This window comes from Bufo gargarizans, chromosome 1 (genome assembly GCF_014858855.1).
Source record: "Bufo gargarizans isolate SCDJY-AF-19 chromosome 1, ASM1485885v1, whole genome shotgun sequence".
In the NCBI taxonomy this organism is placed as follows: domain Eukaryota; kingdom Metazoa; phylum Chordata; class Amphibia; order Anura; family Bufonidae; genus Bufo; species Bufo gargarizans.
In genome coordinates, this window is record NC_058080.1 from 743,796,010 (window position 1) to 743,823,616 (window position 27,607).

Consider the following 27,607-nt stretch of genomic DNA (forward strand, 5'->3'; position numbering starts at 1 on the left):
GAGATTCTCCTCCATTACACACAAGGAATCCTTCTCCGCTCCTCAGCTTAGTATGATGGGGGAGGCAGTAGTGGGGATAGTGGGGGTTGTCATCATTCGCTGGCCCCTGACTGTCCTGGTGAGGGGCCCCTGTATCCAGGAGGAGAATGAATGGAGCGGGGCCCGGCCTGAGCTCAGCTCTCTCCAGTCTCTTCTCTAGGAGTTCTGGACACAGCTGAGCACAGCCCAGAGGTGGGACCTGCATCTATCAGACATTTATCTCCTGTGGAGCCACCAGAGATCTCCATGTTGGGGCCCCTGGAATCCATGTGGTGATGGCTCTGAGAAGCGGGGCCCCTCCAGGCTCAGGAAGTGCGGTTCTGGAGGTGACATCTGGTCTTGTCCCCTGGATGATTTCCTCTCCTCTTCTCATAAAGGCGCCTGCAGTACTAGAAGCCTCCAGCTCCTCCAGTTCTCTCTTCTCCTGAATGACCACCAAGGATGGACAGGAAGGGGATCAGCAGAAGAATATTAGACCTCACCTTGGAGATCATCTCCCTGCTGAGCGGAGAGGTAAACTTTTCTAGATTTCTCTCCTCTTTATTGTATTCTGTAACAAGTCAGACATCGGGAAGGAGAATCCATCATAGGAAGTGATAGAAAGAGTCCAGGATCCTGGAGAACAGCCTCCAGACCTTCCAAGTGATGGAGAACCTGAAGATCAGCCCCCAATATGGTGAGTGATGTGTCATGTGACCAGTGACCAATAGTCATGTTGTAGGACCCATGAGGAGGTAAGTAGGCACGTTGTACCAGGAGGAGAGGGCCGGAGGAGAGGGCCGGAGGAGAGCACATGGCCCCTGAAGGGTTTATTCCCTAAGTGTCTCTCTCCATCCACAGGAGTACACAATAGTGAAGAAGACATTGGGGGACTGTGTGACTCCCATCATCCATCTCCAGGAGTCAGGAGGGCGGAGCAGGACCCCTCACCCCATCGCAGAGCCTCCCCCTCACCCCCTGATACATGAGCAGAAGATCCTAGAACTCACCCACAAGATGATGGAGCTGCTGACTGGAGAGGTGACACTGCTGGGAATGCTGGGAAATTCTCCAGTAACAGCACTGGAGGGGTCTGGGTGATGACGGTGTCATTGTATTGTCAGGTTCCTATAAGGTGTCAGGACATCACTGTCTATTTCTCCATGGAGGAGTGGGAGTATATAGAAGGACACAAGGACCTGTACAAGGAGGCCATGATGGAGGAGCACCAGCCTCTTATATCACAAGGTAAGAGCCGTCATGTGCAGTGTATACACGTGTGTGCAGTGAGATGTGATGGAGGAGCACCAGCCTCTTATATCACAGGGTAAGAGCCGTCATGTGCAGTGTATACACGTGTGTGCAGTGACATGTAATGGAGGAGCACCAGCCTCTTATATCACAAGGTAAAACCCGTCATGTGCAGTGTATACACGTGTGTGCAGTGAGATGTGATGGAGGAGCACCAGCCTCTTGTATCACAGGGTAAGAGCCGTCATGTGCAGTGTGTGCAGTGACATGTAATGGAGGAGCACCAGCCTCTTATATCACAAGGTAAAACCCGTCATGTGCAGTGTATACACGTGTGTGCAGTGACATGTAATGGAGGAGCAACAGCCTCTTATATCACAAGGTAAGAGCCGTCATGTGCAGTGTATGCACGTGTGTGCAGTGACATGTAATGGAGGAGCACCAGCCTCTTATATCACAAGGTAAGAGCCGTCATGTGCAGTGTATACACGTGTGTGCAGTGACATGTAATGGAGGAGCACCAGCCTCTTATATCACAGAGTAAGAGCCGTCATGTGCAGTGTATACACGTGTGTGCAGTGACATGTAATGGAGGAGCACCAGCCTCTTATATCACAGGGTGAAGAGCCGTCATGTGCAGTGTATACACGTGTGTGCAGTGACATGTAATGGAGGAGCACCAGCCTCTTATATCACAAGGTAAGAGCCGTCATGTAGCAGTGTATACACGTGTGTGCAGTGACATGTAATGGAGGAGCACCAGCCTCTTATATCACAGGGTAAGAGCCGTCATGTGCAGTGTATACACGTGTGTGCAGTGACATGTAATGGAGGAGCACCAGCCTCTTATATCACAAGGTAAGAGCCGTCATGTGCAGTGTATACACTGTGTGTGCAGTGACATGTAATGGAGGAGCACCAGCCTCTTATATCACAAGGTAAGAGCCGTCATGTGCAGTGTATACACGTGTGTGCAGTGACATGTAATGGAGGAGCACCAGCCTCTTATATCACAAGGTAAGAGCCGTCATGTGCAGTGTATACACGTGTGTGCAGTGACATGTAATGGAGGAGCACCAGCCTCTTATATCACAGAGTAAGAGCCGTCATGTGCAGTGTATACACGTGTGTGCAGTGACATGTAATGGAGGAGCACCAGCCTCTTATATCACAGGGTAAGAGCCGTCATGTGCAGTGTATACATGTGTGTGCAGTGACATGTAATGGAGGAGCACCAGCCTCTTATATCACAAGGTAAGAGCCGTCATGTGCAGTGTATACACGTGTGTGCAGTGACATGTAATGGAGGAGCACCAGCCTCTTATATCACAGGGTAAGAGCCGTCATGTGCAGTGTATACACGTGTGTGCAGTGACATGTAATGGAGGAGCACCAGCCTCTTATATCACAAGGTAAGAGCCGTCATGTGCAGTGTATACACGTGTGTGCAGTGACATGTAATGGAGGAGCACCAGCCTCTTATATCACAAGGTAAGAGCCGTCATGTGCAGTGTATACACATGTGTGCAGTGACATGTAATGGAGGAGCACCAGCCTCTTATATCACAAGGTAAGAGCTGTCATGTGCAGTGTATACACGTGTGTGCAGTGACATGTAATGGAGGACACCAGCCTCTTATATCACAAGGTAAGAGCCGTCATGTGCAGTGTATACACGTGTGTGCAGTGACATGTAATGGAGGAGCACCAGCCTCTTATATCACAGGGTAAGAGCCTTCATGTGCAGTGTATACACGTGTGTGCAGTGACATGTAATGGAGGACACCAGCCTCTTATATCACAGGGTAAGAGCTATCATGTGCAGTGTGTACACGTGTGTGCAGTGACATGTAATGGAGGAGCACCAGCCTCTTATATCACAAGGTAAGAGCCGTCATGTGCAGTGCATACACGTGTGTGCAGTGACATGTAATGGAGGAGCTCCAGCCTCTTATATCACAAGGTAAGATCCGTCATGTGCAGTGTATACACGTGTGTGCAGTGACATGTAATGGAGGAACACCAGCCTCTTATATCACAAGGTAAGAGCCGTCATGTGCAGTGTATACATGTGTGTGCAGTGACATGTAATGGAGGAGCTCCACAGTTTCTTCTCACATTACATTAGAGGCTGTGTGTCTTTTATATGTCAGTCAGATCTATAGAGCTCCTTCCACATGACAGAAGAGTGTCACTATGACTATAGAAAGGAAGGTTTCTCCATCAGACAGGATTCTTTCCTGGTAGAGCAGTCAGACTATGGATCTGGAGGTCTCTCTAGAGAGTAGTAATATCCCAGGTTAATGGTTCTAGATTCCTGGAGATTGGTGATGATCCAGGGGTTTTATTTTGGTTTCCTGTTCTGGAGTCCTGAAGAATTTTTCCCCTTTGCCTTGTGACAGCACCCATGGAGAGACTGTGACCTTTTCTTCAGGAGGGAACCTCACCTGATCCTCCCTTCCTTTTCTTGTCTTAACGAAGCCACGTGGGACAAAAATTTCTACAGGGAACTGCAGGAGCTGTCCGGCACATGAGATGTAAAGGGTTTTCTGTGGGCAGCATAAGAATCCACTTAGAGCTGCGGCAGAGTCTGTGGTGCTGGGTCTCCCCCTTCCTGGACGCCGCTCCCGTCCACCCTCAGTCCGTGTTGAGGTTGAGGGTTCTCTTGTACTTAAATGGAACCTGACATCCCCTTTTCCGTTACTTTATTATTTTATTAGTTTCTTCTGCTTTCGTTTTGTGTGGTTTTTGGGAATAAACCGTTTTATTCCACGATCCCCGCGTATGGAAATTCCCTCTCTAAACTCAAACAGTCGGTCAGCGGAGGAAGCCGTCCACTACGTCTGCGGTTATTTATCTCCAGTGATGTGTTGTCATGGTTGAGGATTCTTCTGAAGACGAGTCAGCAGGGAGGCCACTTTTTCAGCAGAGTGAAAGCTGTGAGAGCCGCTGAGGAGACCGTGGCCCAGTGGTAGATGGTTTGGGCCCAGAAAAGAAAGAGGAAGGTTTTTGATGTACATAAGAATATTCAGTCGGGTATTATTACGCACAAAGATTTTCATCCCTACTCCAGTTAGAAGGAAGTGTCTGCTAATTGGTATAGAGCCCCATAGATCGATGCGCTTGTGACAAAGATGTCTAGGAGAGCGGTGCTCATTGCCATTACGGCTATTTTTGTGGCCAGGTTGTAACGGCAGCTGCTGTGCGCCGCTGTTCCCCTGCTTACCGCTGCGGTCCCTGGCGCTGTGTTCAGTGGTGATCTGCGGCCAGTGCTTCCCATTCACTGCTGCAGTCCTGGGCACTGTCTGTGTAGGTGCTGTTATTCTGGAATCCGCTCCACAGTTTCTTCTCAGCCCTGGCCGCAGCATGCCTCTGCCACATCATCCGGTCCTGCACTGTTGCTCCTGTTTACGACTCAGCCTGCTGACTACGCCTGTACCTCTGGTACCTTGCTCAGGTACCTCCCGGTCTGCCTGGACCAGCTGCCTCGTGTTCCTATCCTCCTTAAGAGGTAGCGACCTGGATTTCCCCTCGGGAAAGTCTTTTCCCGCCATCAGGGGTACTGTGAAAATCGAGGGGTTCACTTAGACAACGCCCTTTAGAGATGGTAGGACACGTGGCACAGTGGGTTCACACCCGCTGGTTCGTGACACAGGTCACTCAAGGTTTGGTTAGCACAGATAGTCACATATTATAGGTGGCACTCCCAGGGAGCAGCTATTATCTTCTGTGCCGGCGCTTTAAGGGCTCAGCCCCAATGGTGTGAATGGGCCAAGCTGCAACTAGACCATGTCACTGATGTACAGTGATGTCACTGGCCTAAGAAGAGGCTGCGGTGCTCAAGGGCTCTGCTCACAGCTGTTCAGTGGGGGTCCCCGGCATCACCCCCCCCTCAGATCTGATACTGATGACCTGTCCTAAAGAGAAGTCCTATTAATTTTCTAGCAGATGCTTTGCACTTGTCGGCCAGAGCTGCTGCCCTTTCAAGTTTAGCACGCAGGGCCCTATGCCTGAGGGGCTGGAATGGTGGTTTGTCTTCAAAAGTTTAATTATGCACCATCCCTTGTCAGGGTGAATCTTTGTTGGAGCCAGCGCTAGATGAATTATTGAAAAAAGGAGCGGCGTAACTAAAAGGACTTCCCTTCCACTTGTGTCCTTTTATCCCAGAGGTTCTAGAAATATAAGGGAAAACTTTAGACGGTAAAACAAATCATAGAATTAGGGATAAAAGAAGCTCCAAGGCCTCAAAAATCGCAGCTCAACGATGAAGACAGGCCCCCAGCGGGAGGACAGTTGGCGGACTTTCTAGAACAGTATTTCTAGCAGCCCCTGGAAGAGATCTGTGATAAGGGAAGGTCTAAGACTAAGGGCTCTTTCACGTGAGCATGTCCCTTGGGGGAATCGCGCTCTGTGTGTTAGAGGGATCATTATCGTGATTCATAACGCTGTGTGCCTCTGCCTGACCTTTCAGTAACGCGATCATAGTGACATAAAGCTGACAGTATAATTCTGTAGATGTAGGTTAGGAGATCTTGGACTCTTCAATCAGGTTATTCCCTTAGACCCTAAGATCCCTTACATGGTGGTGGCGTTGGAAAACCTTCAGGAGGGAACTCCTTGGAAGAGGGAACATTTTTCCCTTGACCATAGACACCAGTCCCATGGTTTGGGAGGCCTATATGTATGAAAGTCTTCTCCATGGTGTTTGTGATGCCCAGACTTCATCTCAATCCCACAACTACAAAGAATTGAAGACAGTTCTTCTAGTCCCTAGAACAGTCTCTCAGTAATTCAGGGCAAGAATATGAAAATGTATGCGGATAATGTCACAACAGTTTCTTATGTCATCTGACGGGGGTAACAGGACTCTGGGTCAGATAGTCAACTTGTTAGAGAACACTCAAAGCTCTCTCTCAGATATTCATCGTGGGGTGGAGGGCAAACAATATTTGAGCAGATTTTCTGAGTCGTTAGCGTCTGTGTGATGGAGAGTGGGCCCTAGAACAGGTCATTTTAAACCAGAGAACCAATCTTTGGGGTTCTCCAGAAATAGACCATCAAAAAGGTGGAGAGATTATTTTCTCTCTCTCTCCCATTGATCTTCCATCCGGGAAAGACACATTTTTCCAATCTTAGAGCAGAGGCCTACTTTATACTTTTCCCTCTCTAAAACTGTTGTTGAGTCTTCTAAAAAAAAGACCATAGAGGTAGGGCCACCCCGTTTTAGCCTTTAAAGGTTTGGTTTTCATGGCTACGCAGGATGTTCATAGCATCACCATAGATCCTGGTGGAAACCAGGGATCTTCTGAGTCAGGGACTTGTCTTGTCTAAGGAATCTGCATTTGACAACTTGGCTATTAAATTGCAGATTTAAATAGACTCTGTCATCCGGATTACCCCTATTAAACCAAGCATATAGCCTGGTGGGTGTGTTCCTGCAGTTTAAAATGATACCCTCCTCCTCATTTTCGGAACTACGATTGTTGATAAAATCATGCTTTTAGTCCTTTGCTGGCAGGCAATTTGGAGCACCAGGAGGCAGGCTTTTTCAGTACAAGCACCGCTATGCGACGCCTACCAACATCTAAACACGTCCCCTCCCCTTGATTGACAACACTGAGGTCATTTCCACTCTGTTAGCAACCAGCAAGAACGTTACATCTGTAATATACCTAAGATTCTAGAAAGCCTTCTGTATGTGTCCTGGCTATTCTGGACATCCCCCTTGTCCTAGAATGTCTGCAGGAAGCGTGCAAGAAGAAACCTAGACCGAGTACCCTTAAAAGAAATGTGTCGCCAAAAATGTTTTCTGGCAACTAAAACCAGAGAGTGACACATCTCCTTTTTTCTAATTTGTTTTTATCTTTTGATTACAGATTAGTTTATTCTGTTTGCTGAACATGATTATGGGGGCGGCCATCTTGCCTGAGCTGTTCTTAACAGCATTTATCCTGCATTAAAAAAAAATTGCTTTATGGCAGCCCCAGGGGACATAGACACAATGGTCCAGAGGAGACCTGATTGACTTCTACGGGAGAATTTTCTATGTCATTGTATAAGGAGGAATAGATAAAATAAGACAATGGTGGATCCTGGTTTATCTTTCATTCTAATCCTTCCTATAAGGATATCACCTCTATGTATAGATAAGCAGATAACTGCAGTAAAGTGACCAAGAAGTTGCACCAATTATTAGGCTTAGGGCTCATGCACACGACAGTATTTTGCGTTCAGTATACTGGACGTTTTTCGAGTTCAGTATGCGGAACATATACTGAACCATTCATTTCAATGGTTCAGCAAAAAATACTGAAGTGTCTCCGTGTGCATTCCGTTTCAGTATTTCCGTGCCGTGAAAAGATAGAACATGTCCTATTCTTGTCCGCAAATCACGGTGCTTGGCTCCATTCAAGTCAATGGGTCCGCAAAAAAAACGGAACACATACGGAAATGCATCCGTATGTCTTCCGTATCCGTTCCGTTTTTGCTGAACCATCTATTGAAAATGTTATGCCCAGTCCAATTTTTTCTATGTAATTACTGTATACTGTATATGGCATACGGAAAAACGGAACGGAAAAACAGAAAGGAAACGGAAACACAACGGGAACGACGGATCCGTAAAAAACGGACCGCAAAACACTGAAAAAGCAATACTGTCGTGTGCATGAGGCCTTAGTGTCCGGTGCGAAAACTACAGGATTTTAAGTATTTTTATTATTTTTTTAAGTATAGGTATTGACATGGAAAATTATAATTACAGTAACATCATCAAAAATTCTTTAAAAATATAAAAAACATTATTTAAACAATAGGTCATTTTCTGCTGACACATTTCCTTCAAGGTACAGGATTCAGCTTTGAGCGTCTTATTCCATTTTGATTCCTGCTTGGCAGGGCATCCCTGGGTTAAAAGATTTATTCCCGCAGTAGGTAGACTCGCAATCCAGAGAGAGAGATCTCCTCCTTGGGATCTGAATGTAGTGCTGAATGCCTGGCCCCTGACATCTCCCCCCTGTGAACCTGTGCAGGAGATTCTGATTTAGATGCTGTGGATTAAGCAGGATTTCCTTCATGTGATCACCCGAACTAGAAGGCCTTTTCGATAGACCATCCATATCTCCCCAGATCCTTCCTTCTTACCTAAGGTGGCATCCAGCTTTTACTGTTCCCAGGAGTTCTGCCATCTTGCTGTCCCTTTTTAAAATTAAGAAAAGGAAGGGAGGTTGGACTGTTCGGACGTTAGGACTATGTCTCCTCCAGTATTTTCAGGCTACACAGGGTTGGAGACCATCTTCTCAGAACGTTCCAGAAACAGTAAAAGCACCACTTGGGTGGATTAGGCAGACTATCACTCTAGCTCGCTCCTCAGGTGATATCCATTCCCCGTCAGGGTTTGGGGTCCATTCCAATAGATTTGGGCAGAAAGGGTCAGTGCATCAAGTCAACAAATTTGTAATGCAGCCGCATGGAGTTTACTTCACACTTTTTTAAGCATTACAGACTCCTAATGGCGGTTTAGCATTTGGAAGGGAGATAATTCAGGCTGTCGTCCCACCCTAGCTTTATATTCTTGCGTACTCTCCATGAGGGCTATCATGAGGAAAAGAGGACAATTTAGCTTACACTTACTGGTAATCAGTTTTCCTTGAGCTTATGACAGTACCTGCTTCTTTTTTTTACTGGCCCTTAGGGACCATTCACACATCCGTTGTTTCTTTCCAGATCTGTTCCGTTTTTTTGCGCAACGGATGCGGACCAGTTGCGTACCTATTCATTTTCAATGGGTCCAGAAAAAAATCGGACAGCACAATGTGTGCTGTCCGTTTCCGTTGTTCCGTTCCGCATGTCCGATAAAATATAACACTTGTCCTATTATTATCCGCAAAAATTGGTTCCTGGTACAATACAAAGTCAATGGATCCGAAAAAAACGGATGACATACGGAAACATTTTCAGGAACAACGGATCCACAAAAAAACGGACCAAAATTCGGGATATAGAAAAATACTGACGTGTGAATGAACCCTTAGCCTGAATTTTTTATCTTAAAAATAAATTAAATATATATATATATTACATGTGGAAATTTTTTTTGTTACCGTTCGTCAAATAAAGAAAACGCCACAATGGTCACTGAAATAACGTGAAACTGACAAAAGTAATAAAAAAAATTACTGAAAGTCAGCTAATGGAGATCAGGGATTGCTTCTGAATTGTGGTTCAAGAGAACAGCGGTCACTGTGGAAGTCACTGTTAAAGGGGCAGGCAGTGCGGAGGTCATTGTTAAAGGGGCGGGCACTGTGGAGGTCAATGTTAAAGGGGCGGCCACTGTGGAGGTCAATGTTAAAGGCGTGGGCACTGTCGAGGTAATTGTTAAAGGGGCGGGTACTGTAGATACTGTACTTTTATGGGGGAAACTGTCGATATCTTTTTACGACACACGGAAACATAAAATGAAATAGATTAAATATACCCGTGCGAAGCCGGTTCCTTCTGCCAGTAATTTATAAAACAGACTAATGACACTGTCCTGGGTAAAAATGATGGGACCCTTAACTTGATATTCTGTTGCACAACCTTTTGAGGCAATCGCTGAAGTCAAGTGATTTCTGTAACTCTCAATGAGACGTCGGCACCTGGTCACAGGTGTTTTGGCCACTCCAGGTGTCTCAGGTTTGAAGGGTGCCTTCTCCAGACTTCATGTTTCAGCTCTTTCCACAGATGTCCTATAGGATTTAGATCGGGGCTGATAGCGGCCACTTCAGAATAGTCCAGTGCTTTGCTGTTAGCTGTTCTTGGATGTTTTTAGCTGTGTTTTGGGTCATTGTCCTGTTGGAGGACACATGACCTGGGACTGAGACCAAACTTTCTGACACTCGGCAGCACATTTCGCTCCAGAATACCTGGATAGTCTTGAGATTTCATTGTAACCTGCACAGAATCAAGACACCCTGTGCCAGATGTAGCAAAGCAGCCCAAAACATCCCCAAGCCTCTTCCATGTTTCACAGCAGGTACAATCTTCTTTTGTTGCCTCATTTTTGCATCTGTGAACCTAGAGCTGATGTAACTTGCCAAAAAGCTTTTGTCTCATCTGTTCTCCCAGAAGGTTTGTCAGTATACTTCATTTTGGCAAATTTTAGTCTCACTTTTTTATGATTTGCTTTCAAATGTGGTTTCCTTTTCTGTCATCTTTCATTAAGACAGCGATGGACGGTGTACCTGGACCTTGGAGTTTACTTCTAATCTCTTTGGAAGTTGTTCTTGGGCTCTTTGGTTACCATTCGTATTATCCATCTCTTCAATTTGTCATCAGTTTTCCTCTTGCGGCCACGTCCAGGGAGGTTGGATACAGTCCTGCAGACCATAAACTTCTGAAAAATGTGTGCAACTGTAGTAAGAGGAACGTGAAGTGGTTTGGAGATGTCTTCTAGCCTTTGCTTTTAACATGCTTGTCTATAATTTTCTTTCTAATCTCCTGAGACAACAGTTTCCTTAGCCTTTTCTTTGGTCCATATTCAGTGTGGTACCCACCATAATGCCAAACAGCACAGTGACTACTTTTCACCCGGTAAATAGGCAGATTGACTGATTACAAGTTTGAAGACACCTGTGATGCTAATTAAAGGACACACCTTAGGTTAACATGTCCCTATGGTCAAATAATTTTTAATCTTTTCTAGGGAAACCATCATTTTTGTCAAAATCTGCTTCCTTAGTTTTTTTTATTATTGTGTTGAAACACAAATCAAAAGCAATGTCTTATTTTTATTATTAGATTTTCAGTAAATTTTTTATTTATTATTACTTTTGTAGTTTCAAGTTATTTCAGTGACTACAGGGAGTGCAGAATTATTAGGCAAGTTGTATTTTTGAGGATTAATTTTATTATTGAACAACAACCATGTTCTCAATGAACCCAAAAAACTCATTAATATCAAAGCTGAATATTTTTGGAAGTAGTTTTTAGTTTGTTTTTAGTTTTAGCTATTTTAGGGGGATATCTGTGTGTGCAGGTGACTATTACTGTGCATAATTATTAGGCAACTTAACAAAAAACAAATATATACCCATTTCAATTATTTATTTTTACCAGTGAAACCAATATAACATCTCAACATTCACAAATATACATTTCTGACATTCAAAAACAAAACAAAAACAAATTAGTGACCAATATAGCCACCTTTCTTTGCAAGGACACTCAAAAGCACGCCATCCATGGATTCTGTCAGTGTTTTGATCTGTTCACCATCAACATTGCGTGCAGCAGCAACCACAGCCTCCCAGACACTGTTCAGAGAGGTGTACTGTTTTCCCTCCTTGTAAATCTCACATTTGATGATGGACCACAGGTTCTCAATGGGGTTCAGATCAGGTGAACAAGGAGGCCATGTCATTAGATTTTCTTCTTTTATACCCTTTCTTGCCAGCCACGTTGTGGAGTACTTGGACGCGTGTGATGGAGCATTGTCCTGCATGAAAATCATGTTTTTCTTACCTTGCAGACTTCTTCCTGTACCACTGCTTGAAGAAGGTGTCTTCCAGAAACTGGCAGTAGGACTGGGAGTTGAGCTTGACTCCATCCTCAACCCAAAAAGGCCCCACAAGCTCATCTTTGATGATACCAGCCCAAACCAGTACTCCACCTCCACCTTGCTGGCGTCTGAGTCGGACTGGAGCTCTCTGCCCTTTACCAATCCAGCCATCTGGCCCATCAAGACTCACTCTCATTTCATCAGTCCATAAAACCTTAGAAAAATCAGTCTTGAGATATTTCTTGGCCCAGTCTTGACTGTTTCAGCTTGTGTGTCTTGTTCAGTGGTGGTCGTCTTTCAGCCTTTCTTACCTTGGCCATGTCTCTGAGTATTGCACACCTTGTGCTTTTGGGCACTCCAGTGATGTTGCAGCTCTGAAATATGGCCAAACTGGTGGCAAGTGGCATCTTGGCAGCTGCACGCTTGACTTTTCTCAGTTCATGGGCAGTTATTTTGCGCCTTGGTTTTTCCACACGCTTCTTGCGACCCTGTTGACTATTTTGAATGAAACGCTTGATTGTTCGATGATCACGCTTCAGAAGCTTTGCAATTTTAAGAGTGCTGCATCCCTCTGCAAGATATCTCACTATTTTAGACTTTTCTGAGCCTGTCAAGTCCTTCTTTTGACCCATTTTGCCAAAGGAAAGGAAGTTGCCTAATAATTATGCACACCTGATATAGGGTGTTGATGTCATTAGACCACACCCCTTCTCATTACAGAGATGCACATCACCTAATATGCTTAATTGGTAGTAGGCTTTCGAGCCTATACAGCTTGGAGTAAGACAACATGCATAAAGAGGATGATGTGGTCAAAATACTCATTTGCCTAATAATTCTGCACGTAGTGTATTGTGGGTTTTACTTTCTTTATTGGAAGGTCCCAACAATTTTGTCCATGTGTATATAGTTCATTGGTTCTAGGACAAGACTGAGGATAAGGGAAGGTTACCTTCTTTTAAGCAATTTTGGTTCCTGCCTCCTGTCCTGAGGAGGAGGTGGTCTCTCTATGGGTGCTTCCATAGGCTCAAGAAAAAACTATTACTGGTAAGTGTAATTTTATTTTTTTCACTCATTTGGAGAAGTTGCTTTCCTCCTAATCTACTGGATATTTGGATTCCTTTGGATCAGTATTAAATGTTAATCTACATGATTCTGGTTTTCTACAATGTTCTACGTGGTGGATGCTGTTTTTAGGCTTGGGGGGTTATCACCTATAATACCCGGTCCCCTCTCTGTCCAATACCCAGGGTGATAGGGCGGATAACAGAGGGTCATTATTCTAATAGTCTTTTTGCCCCAGATAGTCTGGTTTACCTGGCTGAGGAGTGATCTCTGACCGTCCCCCGTCTAGCTATCCCAGGACCTTTCATATGGTTTTGTCTCCTGAATGATTTCCTCTCTTCTTCTTATAAAGGCGCCTGCAGTACTAGAAGCCTCCAGTTCTCTCCTCTTCTCCTCAGTGAATCACCAAGGATGGACAGGAAGGAGATCAGCAGAAGAATATTAGACCTCACCTTGGAGATCATCTCCCTGCTGAGCGGAGAGGTAAACTTTTCTAGATTTATCTCCTCTTTATTGTATTCTGTAACAAGTCAGACATCGGGAAGGAGAATCCATCATAGGAAGTGATAGGAAGAGTCCAGGGTCCTGGAGAACGGCCTCCAGACCTTCCAAGTGATGGAGAACCTGAAGATCAGCCCCCAGTATGGTGAGTGATGTATCATGTGACCAGTGACCAATAGTCATGTTGTAGGAGCCATGAGAAGGTAAGTAGGCACGTTGTACCAGGAGGAGAGGGCCAGGGGAGAGCACATGGGCCCTGAAGGGTTTATTCCCTAAGTGTCTCTCTCCATCCACAGGAGTACACAATAGTGAAGAAGACATCGGGGGACTGTGTGACTCCCATAATCCATCTCCAGGAGTCAGGAGGGCGGAGCAGGACCCCTCCCCCCATCACAGAGACTCCCCCTCACCCCCTGATACATGAGCAGAAGATCCTAGAACTCACCCACAAGATGATGGAGCTGCTGACTGGAGAGGTGACACTGCTGGGAATGCTGGGAAATTCTCCAGTAACAGCACTGGAGGGGTCTGGGTGATGATGGTGTCATTGTGTTGTCAGGTTCCTATAAGGTGTCAGGACTTCACTGTCTATTTCTCCATGGAGGAGTGGGAGTATATAGAAGGACACAAGGATCTGTACAAGGAGGCCATGATGGAGGGGCACCAGCCTCTTATATCACAAGGTAAGAGCCGTCATGTGCATTGTGTACACCTGTGTGCAGTGACATGTAATGGAGGAGCACCAGCCTCTTATATCACAGGGTAAGAGCCGTCATGTGCAGTGTATACACGTGTGTGTGCAGTGACATGTAATGGAGGAGCACCAGCCTCTTATATCAAAGGGTAAGACCCGTCATGTGCAGTGTATACACGTGTGTGCAGTGACATGTAATGGAGGAGCACCAGCCTCTTATATCACAAGGTAAGACCTGTCATGTGCAGTGTATACACGTGTGTGCAGTGACATGTAATGGAGGAGCACCAGCCTCTTATATCACAAGGTAAGAGCCGTCATATGCAGTGTATACACGTGTGTGCAGTGATATGTAATGGAGGAGCACCAGCCTCTTATATCACAGGGTAAGAGCCGTCTTGTGCAGTGTATACACGTGTGTGCAGTGACATGTAATGGAGGAGCACCAGCCTCTTATATCACAGGGTAAGAGCCGTCATGTGCAGTGTATACACGTGTGTGTGCAGTGACATGTAATGGAGGAGCAACAGCCTCTTATATCACAAGGTAAGACCCGTCGTGTGTAGTGTATACACGTGTGTGTGCAGTGACATGTGATGGAGGAGCACCAGCCTCTTATATCACAGGGTAAGAGCCGCCATGTGCAGTGTATACACGTGTGTGTGCAGTGACATGTGATGGAGGAGCACCAGCCTCTTATATCACAAGGTAAGAGCCGTCATGTGCAGTGTGTGCAGTGACATGTAATGGAGGAGCTCCAGCCTCTTATATCACAAGGTAAGAGCCGTCATGTGCAGTGTATACACGTGTGTGCAGTGACATGTAATGAAGGAGCACCAGCCTCTTATATCACAAGGTAAGAGCCGTCATGTGCAGTGTATACACGTGTGTGCAGTGACATGTAATGAAGGAGCACCAGCCTCTTATATCACAAGGTAAGACCCGTCATGTGCAGTGTATACACGTGTGTGCAGTGACATGTAATGGAGGAGCACCAGCCTCTTATATCACAAGGTAAGACCCGTCATGTGCAGTGTATACACGTGTGTGCAGTGACATGTAATGGAGGAGCATCATAGTTTCTTCTCGCGTTACATTAAAGTCTATGTGTGCTATATATATGACATCCGTTGACTCACGCCGGTCCAATCTCGAACTTAACTGCTCATAGGTATTGTTCAGATTAGTGTGACAGAACTGATCTCTCATAAACCCGAGCTAATGTTACATTATACACAAATTTTTGATATTCCAGGATATCATCTCCTAGAAAACCTTGACACTGTTTACCCACAACAGATGTTAGACTTAGTTTACCGACTCTGTTTTTACCCCTCCCCCATGACAGCACCACTGAGCACTGAGATGGCTCCGCCTCCATGGACAGGAAACCTGTAGCATAAAAAAGGTGGAGCCACTCTCCCACCTCAGGAGACTTGTAGCTTTTTCCTTCTAGGGGCCCATGGCTTGGAAATCCTAGGAAAGCCTAGAGAGTCATGGGTCTTACCAGCCTGAGACCGGGTGCCGGGTCGTTTTTCTTTAAAGGATGGGGATTGGTCCGGGCCGATCTTCATCCGGAGGCTGAGGACACCGGTCCCTCAAAGGAGTGAGACCGTGTGGGAGCCGCAGAGCAGGTGAGTGGCTGATAGGGAACATGCCAGAGGGCAGTTGCTCCGGGCGCGCACTTGTGGGCTGCAGACTGTCGGCGCAGGAGCAGTGGAGCGCGCCAGAGTGGAAACCGGAAGTCGCAGGAATGACGTCACGAGGTGAGACGCGAGTTCCACAGGCAAGTTCCGGTCAGATGGCCGGAAATAAAAGTGTGAGCAGGCTGAACAGCGTTCTCAGTCGCAGACACCATTGAGGTCTGCTGTGGATAGGTTTTCTAACTCTGGGCTATCAGTTTATTCCCCCTTTCAGGGAAGCGCTTGTTCAACAACCGGATCGACGTCAGGTGAGACCCCAGATGGTTTATTGCACAGCAGCTCCCAGGGAACATGTGGAACTCTCTAAGGAGAGGTGCTGTTCCCTGCTTCATATTGAATCTCAGCCTCTATGCCTCTAGGTATATCATGGAGGAGGACAAGAGGCTGGAAGAAGTGGAGTCAGAAAAGCAGACGCCGGTATAAAGAGTTTCTGAGGGGGTAAGAGACAGTGGTTTATGAGGATACTGATATGTGTTCTTCGTATCTACTATTTGTTCCTAAGATGGTGCCTAAAAAAGTCGTAGCACAAAGAAAGAATAAGGAGTGTGCATTATGTAGATGCCCCTTGTCTTCATCATATTCTAAAAAGTTATGCCAGGAATGTATCGAGAGGACACTGGCAGAGGAATCTCCGAATTTCATGAAGGATATTAAATCAATGGAATCAATAAAAAGCCTAAAAAATCTGTGGAAAGAACAGATTCAGATGTGGAATCTGTAGGCGTTAGTGAGGAGGATAAGGATGAAAGGTCTGAAGATTCATCCTTTTCAGAAGAGGAGAATGAGAAAAAAATCCTGTTTCCAGTAACGGATACGGAAAAACTACTTAAAACTATTATGGCTTCTCTAGAGGTAGAGGACGTCAAAGAGGACAGATCTATGGCTGACAGTCTTTGAGGGATTACCGGAAAAGAAAAGAGGTTTTCCTTTACATACAAGTATATCTGCTCTAATAGAAAAAGAATGGAAGAAACCAGACAGAAAGGCTTTTGTAAGTAAAAATTTTAAGAGAAAATACCCCTTTGACGAGGAGGCCACTACATCGTGGGATAAGGCGCCTAGATTGGACGTTGCTATATCTAAAGTTTCCAGAAGAGCTTCCTTACCATTTGAGGATATGAGGTTCTTAAAGGACCCACTAGATAAAAAAAATAGACTCTTGTCTCAAAAATACGTGGGAGGCATCTACAGCTTCCTTCAGACCCAACATAGCGGCAACAGTTACAGCCAGGTCTTTGGCCATTTGGCTTGAAAGGCTAGAGGGGCAGTTAAGAGATAAGTTCCCTAGGGATCAGATTCTGACTTCGTTGCCGACCTTGCAAAAAGCGGCAAATTTTTTATCCGACGCTTCGGTTGAGGCGGTTCGATTGTCGGCCAGGTCTGCTTCCATTTCAAACTTGGCCCGTAGAGCCCTGTGGCTGAAGAACTGGAGGGGAGGAGACATGGCTTCCAAACAACGTTTGTGCAGTATTCCCTGTCAGGGACAGTTTCTGTTTGGGCCAGAACTTGATGCCCTCCTAGAAAAGGCAGCTGACAGAAAAAAGAGATTGCCACAGGAGTCCTCTTTCTCACAGTTTAGACCCTACAGACGTCCCTTTCGTAATGCATCCAGATTTCAGGGAAAGAGGCAGTCGGGGGACAGAGATCAGTTTCCCAGGCCCAGGGGGTAGGGGCTTCATGTTCGGGAGTTCCTCCTCCCAGAAGGACAAGTTTCCAAAGAAATGACGCCAGGCTGCAGGTAGGAGGGAGACTAAAATTCTTTCTTTCTGCCTTGAAGGAAATCCCAGGAAGTTGGGTGAGAGATATTATGTCAGAGGGTTTGAAAACTGCATTTCAAAGGACATTTTCCACAAAGGTGGTTACAAGAAAATCCCAAAAATTGTCAAAGGAAGTGGATCAGCTGACAAAAGAGTGTTAATACCGGTGCCAAGAGCAGAGTGGGGGAAAGGCTTCTACTCGACTCTGTTCTTAGTGAAAAAAACGGATGGCTCTTTTCGGCCGATTATAAATTTAAGACAATTAAACAAGTCCCTAGTCATAAAGAAATTCAAGATGGAGACCATAAAGTCTGCAATTCATTTAGTTTTTCAGGGATGTTTCATGGCGGTATTAGATTTGAAAGATGCGTATCTGCATATCCCGATGCATCCTTCCTTCCAAAAATTCCTAAGGGTGGCAGTAGTCAAGAACAAAGGAACCAGACATCTACAGTTTCAGGCTATGCCTTTCGGGCTGTCGAGTGCACCAAGAATCTTTACCAAGGTGATGGCAGAAGTGGCCTCATTTATCCGCAAGGAAGATATTCTTTTCCTGCCTTATCTAGACGACTTCTTGATAATAGCGAAGTCAAGGGAGAAGTGCCAAGATTCCGTTCAGAGAGTGATTCAGATTCTGGAACATCTGGGATGGATAATCAATGTAAAGAAATCCAGGTTAAAACCCAGCACAAGCCAGACATTTTTGGGGTTGCAGCTGGACTCCTTGCAACAGAGGACTTTTCTTCCATCAGAAAAAATAGAGAAAGTTCCTGAGCTCAGAGAGCTCAGGAAAATCCAAATATGTCTGTCTGGAAGGCCATGTCCCTACTAGGGTTGATGACAGCTTGTATTCCAGCGGTACAATGGGCACAGTTTCGTTCAAAACAGTTGCAAGAGGAGATTCTGGGGATAAAGAACGAAAGGGGATTTCCTTGGACTCCCAGATGAGTCTCGGCAGGAGAACTCTTATCTCCCTCAACTGGTGGTTGGAGGTAAAGAATTTAGACCAGGGTGTCCCATGGAATTACCCAGATCCTGTAGTTATTATGACAGATGCCAGCCCATGGGGGTGGGGGGCACATTTCCAGGATCAGTTAAGGCAGGGAAGCTGGTCCCCGTTGCAGAGACAATTCTCCTCCAACAGGAAGGAATTAAGAGCAGTGTTATTAGCCTTAAGAGCAGCTCTTCCAGAGATACATCACCAGCATGTCCGGATTATGTCAGACAACAGAACGGTGGTGTCATACCTGAACCGTCAAGGCGGTACAAAATCCCGATCTTTAATGAGGGAAACAGAATTAATATTCTGGGAAATAAGGGTCCAATTAACACACATATCTGCTCTGCATATAATAGGGAAGGAGAATATCCAGGCCGACTTTTTAAGTCGCCATCGCTTGAAGCAAGGAGAGTGGTCCCTAGATCCCTTAGTATTCGCGAAGATTGTGGAGTTATGGGGAAACCCGGAAATAGACCTTTTTGCCACTAGGGAGAACAGGCAGGTGGAGAAATTTTGCTCTCTCAGCCCTTACAAATCCCCTTTTGGGGTGGATGCTTTCCTTCTAGAATGGAAGTTTCATCTAGGATATGCCTTTCCTCCGCTTCAGCTCCTTCCCAGGGTTCTCAGGAAAATAAGAGGAGAAATCAGACATGATAGTGATCACCCCTTTTTGGCCAAAGAGGGCATGGTTCTCTCTTCTCAGGTCCATGTCAGTGGTAGAACCGTGGGTTCTTCCCGAGATTCCGAATCTCCTGAGGCAGGGCCCAGTAATGCACCCAGAGGTAAAGTCCTTACATCTTACGGCATGGAGATTGAAAGGGCGCACTTAATCAAGGAGGGGTTTTCTGAGGCTCTGGTTTCTTCCATACTTAAAAGCAGGAAAAAACTGACTAACACTATTTATGCTAGAATATGGAAAAGATTCTTATCCTTTGCAGGTCTTGACACCAATGTTTGGCCAGAAAAAAATTCTACTAGACAGGTGTTGGAGTTTTTACAACGAGGGTTATCCTTAGGTTTAGCAAAAAGCACTCTGAAGGTTCAAGTTTCGGCCCTCTCAGGATTAAGCGGTAGAAGTCTGGCCATGGATCCCTTGATAGTCAGGTTTTTCAGGGCAGTGGATAGGGTTGCTCCGGTTAAGGGACCTAGATTTCCCCCTTGGGACTTAAATGTAGTGTTAAAGGCTTTGACTAGTCATCCATTTGAACCTATCGAGGATAGTTCTATAAAGATTCTCACTCTAAAGTTAGTTATTTTGATAGCTCTCACTTCTGCGCGAAGAATTAGCGAGATTCAGGCCCTGTCTATTAATCCTCTGTTTATGACCATACGCGAGGATAGAGTAGTATTAAAGCCAGACTCAAAATGTATTCCTAAAGTCCCTTCTAAGGCCCCTTTCACACGAGCGAGTATTCCGCGCGGGTGCGATGCGTGAGTTGAACGCATTGCACCCGCACTGAATCCTGACCCATTCATTTCTATGGGGCTGTTCACATGAGCGGTGATTTTCACGCATCACTTATGCGTTGCGTGAAAATCGCAGCATGCTCCTCTTTGTGCGTTGCGGTGCGATAATCCACGCAACGCAGGCCCCATAGAAGTGAATGGGGTTGCGTGAAAATCGCAAGCATCCGCAAGCAAGTGGGGATGCGGTGCGATTTTCACGCATGGGTTCTAGGTGACAGTCTATTCACTGTATTATTTTCCCTTATAACATGGTTATAAGGGAAAATAATAGCATTCTGACTACAGAATGCATAGTATAATAGTGCTGGAAGGGTTAAAAAAATAAAAAAGTTAACTCACCTTATCCTCTTGTTCGCGTAGTTCGTTCCCGGTCTGTAGTTTGCTAGCTGTGGGCTTGGGCTAAAGGACCTTTGATGACATCAGATAACATGCTCCATCACCACGGTGATGGACCATGTGATTGGAGCATGTGATCTGACGTCATCAAAGGTCCTTTAGCCCAAGCCCACAGCTAGCAAACTACAGACCGGGAACGAACTACGCGAACAAGAGGATAAGGTGAGTTAACTTTTTTATTTTTTTAACCCTTCCAGCACTATTATACTATGCATTCTGTAGTCAGAATGCTATTATTTTCCCTTATAACCATGTTATAAGGGAAAATAATACAATCTTCAGAACATCAATCCCAAGCCCGAACTTCTGTGAAGAAGTTCGGGTTTGGGTACCAAATATGCACGATTTTTCTCACGGAAGTGCAAAACGCATGACAATGTTTTGCACTCGCGCTGAAAAATTGTGCATTTTCCCGCAACGCACCCGGCTCTTATCCGGGCAAAAAACATGACGCCCGTGTGAAAGAGGCCTAAGACCAACAGAATACAGGAGATAGTTCTCCCAGTTTTTTTTCCAGGCCCAAAGAATGAGGCTGAAGAAAGATGGCATCTTCTAGACGTAAGAAGGTGCCTGATCCAGTACCTGGATAAAACCAAGGACTGGAGAAAATCCTCATCTTTATTGGTCTTGTACGCAGGGGCTAAGAAAGGTAATGCTGCCTCTAAGAGTACCATCGCTAGGTGGATTCGAGAGCTAATTTCTTTAGCTTACTCTTGTTCTGGTGCTTCTCCTCCACTATCCTTGAAAGCTCACTCTACTAGTGCGGTGTCTACCTCCTGGGCAGAAAGGTCCAGCGTGTCAATTGACCAGATCTGCAGAGCTGCCATTTGGGCTTCTCCATCTACATTCTATAGGCACTATAGACTTCAGCTAGACTCTATCTCTGACCTCCTTTTTGGTACAAAGGTGTTAGAAGTTGTTACCCACCCTTGAATTCTATGTAATCTCTCTCAGTGGTGCATTCGTGGGGGAGGGGAAAAATGATGATTACACTTACCGGTAATCAGATTTTCCTGACCCCACGACAGCAGCCGTCTAATTCCCTCCCTAAGGTGGTGGTTGGTGTTAAATTTCACGTGGTGAGATGCAAAAAAATAAACAAATAAATGAATATATATTGTATTAACCAAAAGGGGAGTCCCTCTCATACTCTGTAAACCCACTGAGTTGGGAGAGTGGCTCCAACTTTTTTTATGCTACAGGTTTCCTGTTAATGGAGGCGGAGCCATCTCTCAGTGGTGCTGTCGTGGGGTCAGGAAAATCCGATTACCGGGTAAGTGTAATCATAATTTTTACTGTGGCACAGACCCTATTATGGAATTCTTACTGAGTTACACATTTCATGCAGATTGTAGTTTCACACTGTGCATTTCATCTGACATTTCAGTTTCCTCAGGGAGTAAAGTGGAGAAAAAATATTTTATACATTTGCTTTCCCCTCTCTATAACCCCTCCCTCATCACCCTCTACAACCCCTCCCTCATCACCCTCTACAACCCCTCCCTCATCACCCTCTACAACCCCTCCCTCATCACTCTCTACAACCCCTCCCTCATCACCCTCTACAACCCCTCCCTCATCACCCTCTACAACCCCTCCCTCATCACCCTCTACAACCCCTCCCTCATCACTCTCTACAACCCCTCCCTCATCACTCTCTACAACCCCTCCCTCATCACTCTCTACAACCCCTCCCTCATCACTCTCTACAACCCCTCCCTCATCACTCTCTACAACCCCTCCCTCATTACTCTCTACAACTCCTCCCTCATTACTCTCTAAAACCCCTCCCTCATCACTCTCTACAACCCCTCCCTCATTACTCTCTAAAACCCCTCCCTCATCACTCTCTTAAACCCCTCCCTCATTACTCTCTAAAACCCCTCCCTCATTACTCTCTAAAACCCCTCCCTCATCACTTTCTACAACCCCTCCCTCCCTAGGATGCTTAAAAAAAATACTGTATCGCTGTCTTTTACTGCAGTTTGTGTGGAACGACTGTGTCAACCAACAGACTTGACTAATTTGGCCTATTCTAAGGGTGTTATCCTGGAGATCCTCTGGTATTCATATGTTAATCCCTGTAAAGTGATCTGTATTTCGTGGCAGGGATGCCACCAGGCCGCTACTTCCTGGAGTAGTCTCTGTGTGGGGCACCAAGAGGTCAGGCAAAATTGTAGTCGGCGGCAGGCCGAGGTAAGGGCAGGCAGATTATGTGTAATACGGCAAACGTTCCGAGGGCAGGCAGCAAAGGGTCAATATGGAGGTGAGCAGAGAATTGGTATCCAATAAACAGGTAGACAAATGATTACAGCACACCTTTATAGAAAACTAGCAAGCTAGACAACCTTTTGTCTTCCCACTGAATAAGGTACCTGAAGTACCCTAGGTTTGCCAGCAATTAGCCGGTTGAAGATTCGCATGCATGTGCTGGCCCTTTGAGATCTGGAGGGAGCACACGCGCCTGCCCTACAGGCAGCTAGGCCTGCCAGGCTAAGTTGAGACAACTCTAGTGATTGTGCCTGCCGCAAAGAAGTTGCAGAAGACCAATGGGTCCAGGCCGCTAGAGAAAACACTGCAGGTAAGTGGAATATGGACCAGTCTGTCGGAAAATGTATTGTTTGCTAAGTGCTGCAGTGTCATCCACAGTATGTAGGTAAGTACTCCACTTATCTCCTGGAATCTTAAATAATGAGCCCACCAGGATGTCTACCTGCCCAAAGGTTAGTTGATTCTTATAAGAATCCATGTTGCCAGAATTACGTGGCTGATATCACAGTAGACTGACAACCTTCTGTCATGTCTGAAATAATTACCATTATTAGGAAAGAACAAAGTGCACTAACCTCTCCCGCTAATTGTCTGGTGGAGAAGGTATTCAATCACCTGCACTCGGGACCAGTGGTTGATGTAAGTTTCTCATAGTTTTACTTTAATTGCTTTTACTCCCTTATGACCTATGTGCCGATCCCTTTGGGTGTGGCCTGTTGACGCTACCTCAACTCCAATCTTCTAGAACCATAATTGTAATCATCTCTTTCATGTTCAATTATTGTAGACACAGGCGTCTCAGTGATGATTACCTGCACTCATGGGACACTTCATTAGGTCCACCTTTTAGTTCTTCATAGGATGACTTTAAGTATGTTTTTTTCAGGCATTTTTTTTATCTCCTGTAGAGAAACTTGTGGGGAAAAAACAGCAGTAGAGCCTGTTCTGTTGAAAAAAGATATGCAAACCTCCCACAACCCTAAAAATGCTCAAACATAATGCACTGTAGACTTAGGGCTCTTTCACACAAGTGTGTTCCTTGTGGGAATCATGCTCCGTATGAGAGAGGGATCTTGCATTCTGGACTGTAAGCGCACAGCATTATCATGATTGATTGTGGGATTGGTGATGAAACGGCCTCTGCCTGTACTATATCTGTATTCTGTGACTGTGCTTCACTAAAGAAAAGCTGTATCGGATGTGAGGCTGCGGTTTCTTGGGCGATTAGCAAAACTAATTGTCACACCACCCTTGAGTACTTTTACATCGCTTTTAGGAAAAATGCTGCTATAGAGTCATGAAATACACTAGAAACAGTAGGGTTTGTTTGTGTTTTTTCCTTGCTTTTGGTGCCTTTTATGTTTTCTTTTAACTTTGCATGGTGTAGTTATGATGGATTTTTTTTACATGTTTTCCCATAGAATGCTCTATAGAAAAAAAACTTGTCAAAAATGTTTGACCAAAAATATGCTACCCAAAAAGAATGCTTTTCAAAAATGTTTTATGCTATTTTTTTTACAATCCTCCAAAAACTGTTATAAAAGTGTTTTCATGTGCACCTTTCTTTGTCAAAAAAGAAAAAGACTAAGAGGGTAATTTATTAAGGCCGACATGCTCTGGAGGGGGATCTGCTGAAGTTATGGCGCAGGCCTCTACATAACTTCAGCACATCCACCGACGTTCTGAATCTACAACAGGTTTCCTTGCTGGCTTAAATTTAGACCATTTTCTACACCTAAAACAGGCGACAGCCGGCCCGTCCTCTTCCCCACGCTCCCGTCTTTAGACCTGGCGTGAGCGGGGATAAGTCGCTGATTGCGGTGCAAATAACCTTTTGAGCCGCAATCTGCACCAGAAATGTACCACAAATAGATGAATCTCTGCTAGTAAATGATGGTCTAAATTTTTGTGACATTGTTGATACCGTTTTCGGAGCCAAATCCAGGAGAGCATCCAGCAGGTAGGAGTTTGTCCTTTCTTTGTAATTCCCATCCTTTTTAATCTACTTATGGTTTTGGATAAAACAAAAAAAAACTGAATGAAAAACTGCCACAGGATCTTCTAAAAAAAAACATATGAAACCACACCCAGGATAGAATAATTTTGTTGCAATATTTTTAGCCAAGAGTGGTTTTTGAAGGAACATTTTAGTTACGTTCACATTGCTGGCATGTAATTCAGTAGCCTGTTCTGGCAGAACATGCCTCAGTATTTCTATGGGAGAAAGATGGCATTTATGCTTGATCCCCCTTCAGATCCTATTATAGTAAATGGGGATCCGCCAGTGTGTAGCTATGCCAGATATGGTAACTTCTGTAATCTGTCCTCTGCTGGAACAGTCTACTAAATTTATATGCCGAATGTATATGTGAATATGACCTTATACTTCTTTCTGCTTGATCTAGTTGACCTCAAACCATATCGGAACCTTCGTTTGTGTTTGCAGCCTAATGAGAATATTAAACATTTGTCTGCTTTGTGGTTTTGAAAAAAAAAAACTTAATTAATTTGTAATTCTAACAGAAAATCCCTTTGAGGAAAACTTGATGTTATCAATAAATTATAACGTAGACGGTGAAGATATCATGTTGCACTCATCAGGAAAAAGCCTCATTACCCTGAATGTACATCCAGGACCACACAGTACAGATGAATCACATAATCCTCCAAATCATGAAGAACTTTCTCCTGACGGATCACAGAATGTTACCACGCATACAGGTCAGAAAGGGGATAACAAATTTCAATCTCGTACTGGGGTGAAGCGATACTCCTGTTCAGAATGTGGAAAGTGCTTTACAAAGAAACAGACTCTTGTGATACATGAACGAAGTCATACAGGAGAGAAACCTTATTCATGTTCAGAGTGTGGTAAGTGCTTTACAAGGAAACCATCTCTTGTGATACATGAGAGAAGTCACACAGGAGAGAAACCGTATTCATGTTCAGAATGTGGAAAGTGCTTTGTTATTAAAGCCAAACTTAAGGATCATCAGAGAATTCACTCTGGGGAAAAACCATATGCATGTCCACAATGTGGGAAATGTTTTACAAAGAAATCTAATCTTGATAGGCATGAGAGAATTCACACAGGAGAGAAACCATATTCATGTGCAGAATGTGGGAAATGTTTTGATTTTCAAGTCAGTCTTAAAGACCATCAGAGGATTCATACAGGAGAAAAAACATATTTGTGTTCAGAATGTGGGAAATATTTTTTTAGTAAAGCCAGTCTTAAATACCATCAGAGAAGTCACCCAGAATATAAACCATATTCATGTTCAGAATGTACGAAGTGTTTTACAGAGAAATCAAATCTTGTTAGACATCAGAGAAGTCACACAGGAGAGAAACCGTATTCATGTTCAGAATGTGAAAAATGTTTTATTACTAAACCCAAACTTAAAGACCATCAGAGAACTCACACGGGAGAAAAACCATACTCATGTTCAGAATGTCTGAAATGTTTTAATTTTAAAGCCACTCTTAAAGACCATCAGAAAATTCACACAGGAGAAAAACCATATTCATGTTCAGAATGTGGGAAATGTTTTATTAGGAAAGCCAGTCTTAAAGACCATCAGAGGAGTCACACAGGAGAAAAACCATACTCCTGTTCAGAATGTGGGAAATGTTTTAATTTTAAAGCCACTCTTAAAGACCATCAGAAAATTCACACAGGAGAAAAACCATATTCATGTTCAGAATGTGGGAAATGTTTTATTAGTAAAGCCCGTCTTAAATCGCATCAGATAATTCACTCAGGAAGTAAACCGTATTCATGTCCAGAATGTGGTAAATGTTTTACAAATAAACCAAATCTTGAAAGACATGAGAGAAGTCACACAGGAGAGAAACCATATTCATGTTCAGAATGTGGAAAATGGTTCATTACTAAACCCAAACTTATAGAACATCAGAGGAGTCACACAGGTGATAAACCTTATTCATGTGCAGAATGTGGGAAAAGTTTTGCTTTTAAAGCCAGTCTTAAAGAGCATCAGAAAGTTCACACAGGAGAAAAACCATATTCATGTTCAGAATGCGAGAAATGTTTTCTTAGTAAAGCTAGTCTTAAAGACCATCAGAGGAGTCACACAGGAGAAAAACCATACTCATGTTCTGAATGTGGAGAAAGTTTTTTTAGTAAAGCTAGTCTTAAATGCCATCAGAGTAGTCACCCAGGATATAAACCATATTCATGTCCAGAATGTATGAAGTGTTTTACAGAGAAATCAAATCTTGTTAGACATCAGAGAAGTCACACAGGAGAGAAGCCGTATTCATGTTCAGAATGTGGAAAGTGTTTTATTACTAAACCCAAACTTAGAGATCATCAGAGAATTCACACAGGTGAAAAACCATATTCATGTTCAGAATGTGGGAAGTGTTTTATTTTTCAAGCCAGTCTTAAATACCATCAGAGAAGTCACACGGGAGAGAAGCCTTTTTGATGTTTATTATGTGGAAAATGTTTTACAAGGAAATACAATTTTGCATCTGAGAGAATTCACAGAAAGAAACCATGTTCTTGTTTGAAATGTAGGAAATACAAAATAACAAAAAAAAAGCTAATTAAAAGAGCACCTCGGCCTATTCACCGACATTACAGCCGATAGGAGGGTTTATTTCTGTGGTGGAATTATACTGGATCTGCCAAATGCCCATATTCAACTGTGAAAGAGATCCAAGGAGTAACAATAGAGAGGAGCCTTGTCACACACCCCCCCCCCCCAGAGCAGTGAAGATTAATTGTTCCCATGGACCTTGCCTCTTATCACTGTATTCACACCTCCACCCACACTGCAGGAGAATCCAGAGTGACATGGGGAAAAATAACTAAATTCCATGTAATAAAAAAAAGGAAATGTGGATATTTTAGTATTTGATCATCATACAAATGTTATTAAACAATAAAGGAGATGGATTTGAGCAAATACACTA

General features: G+C 44.4%; 1 protein-coding gene across 1 annotated transcript; it reads left to right on the forward strand.

Annotated features, from left to right (window-relative positions):
- Positions 1 to 1,208: 1,208 nt before the first annotated feature.
- LOC122925009 (gastrula zinc finger protein XlCGF26.1-like) lies at positions 1,209 to 27,607 on the forward strand. The gene is made up of 2 exons (XM_044276545.1): positions 1,209 to 1,266; positions 25,187 to 27,607. The coding sequence occupies exons 1-2, from the start codon at positions 1,233 to 1,235 to the stop codon at positions 27,115 to 27,117; spliced, it is 1,965 nt and encodes a 654-aa protein (XP_044132480.1). The 5' UTR covers positions 1,209 to 1,232; the 3' UTR covers positions 27,118 to 27,607.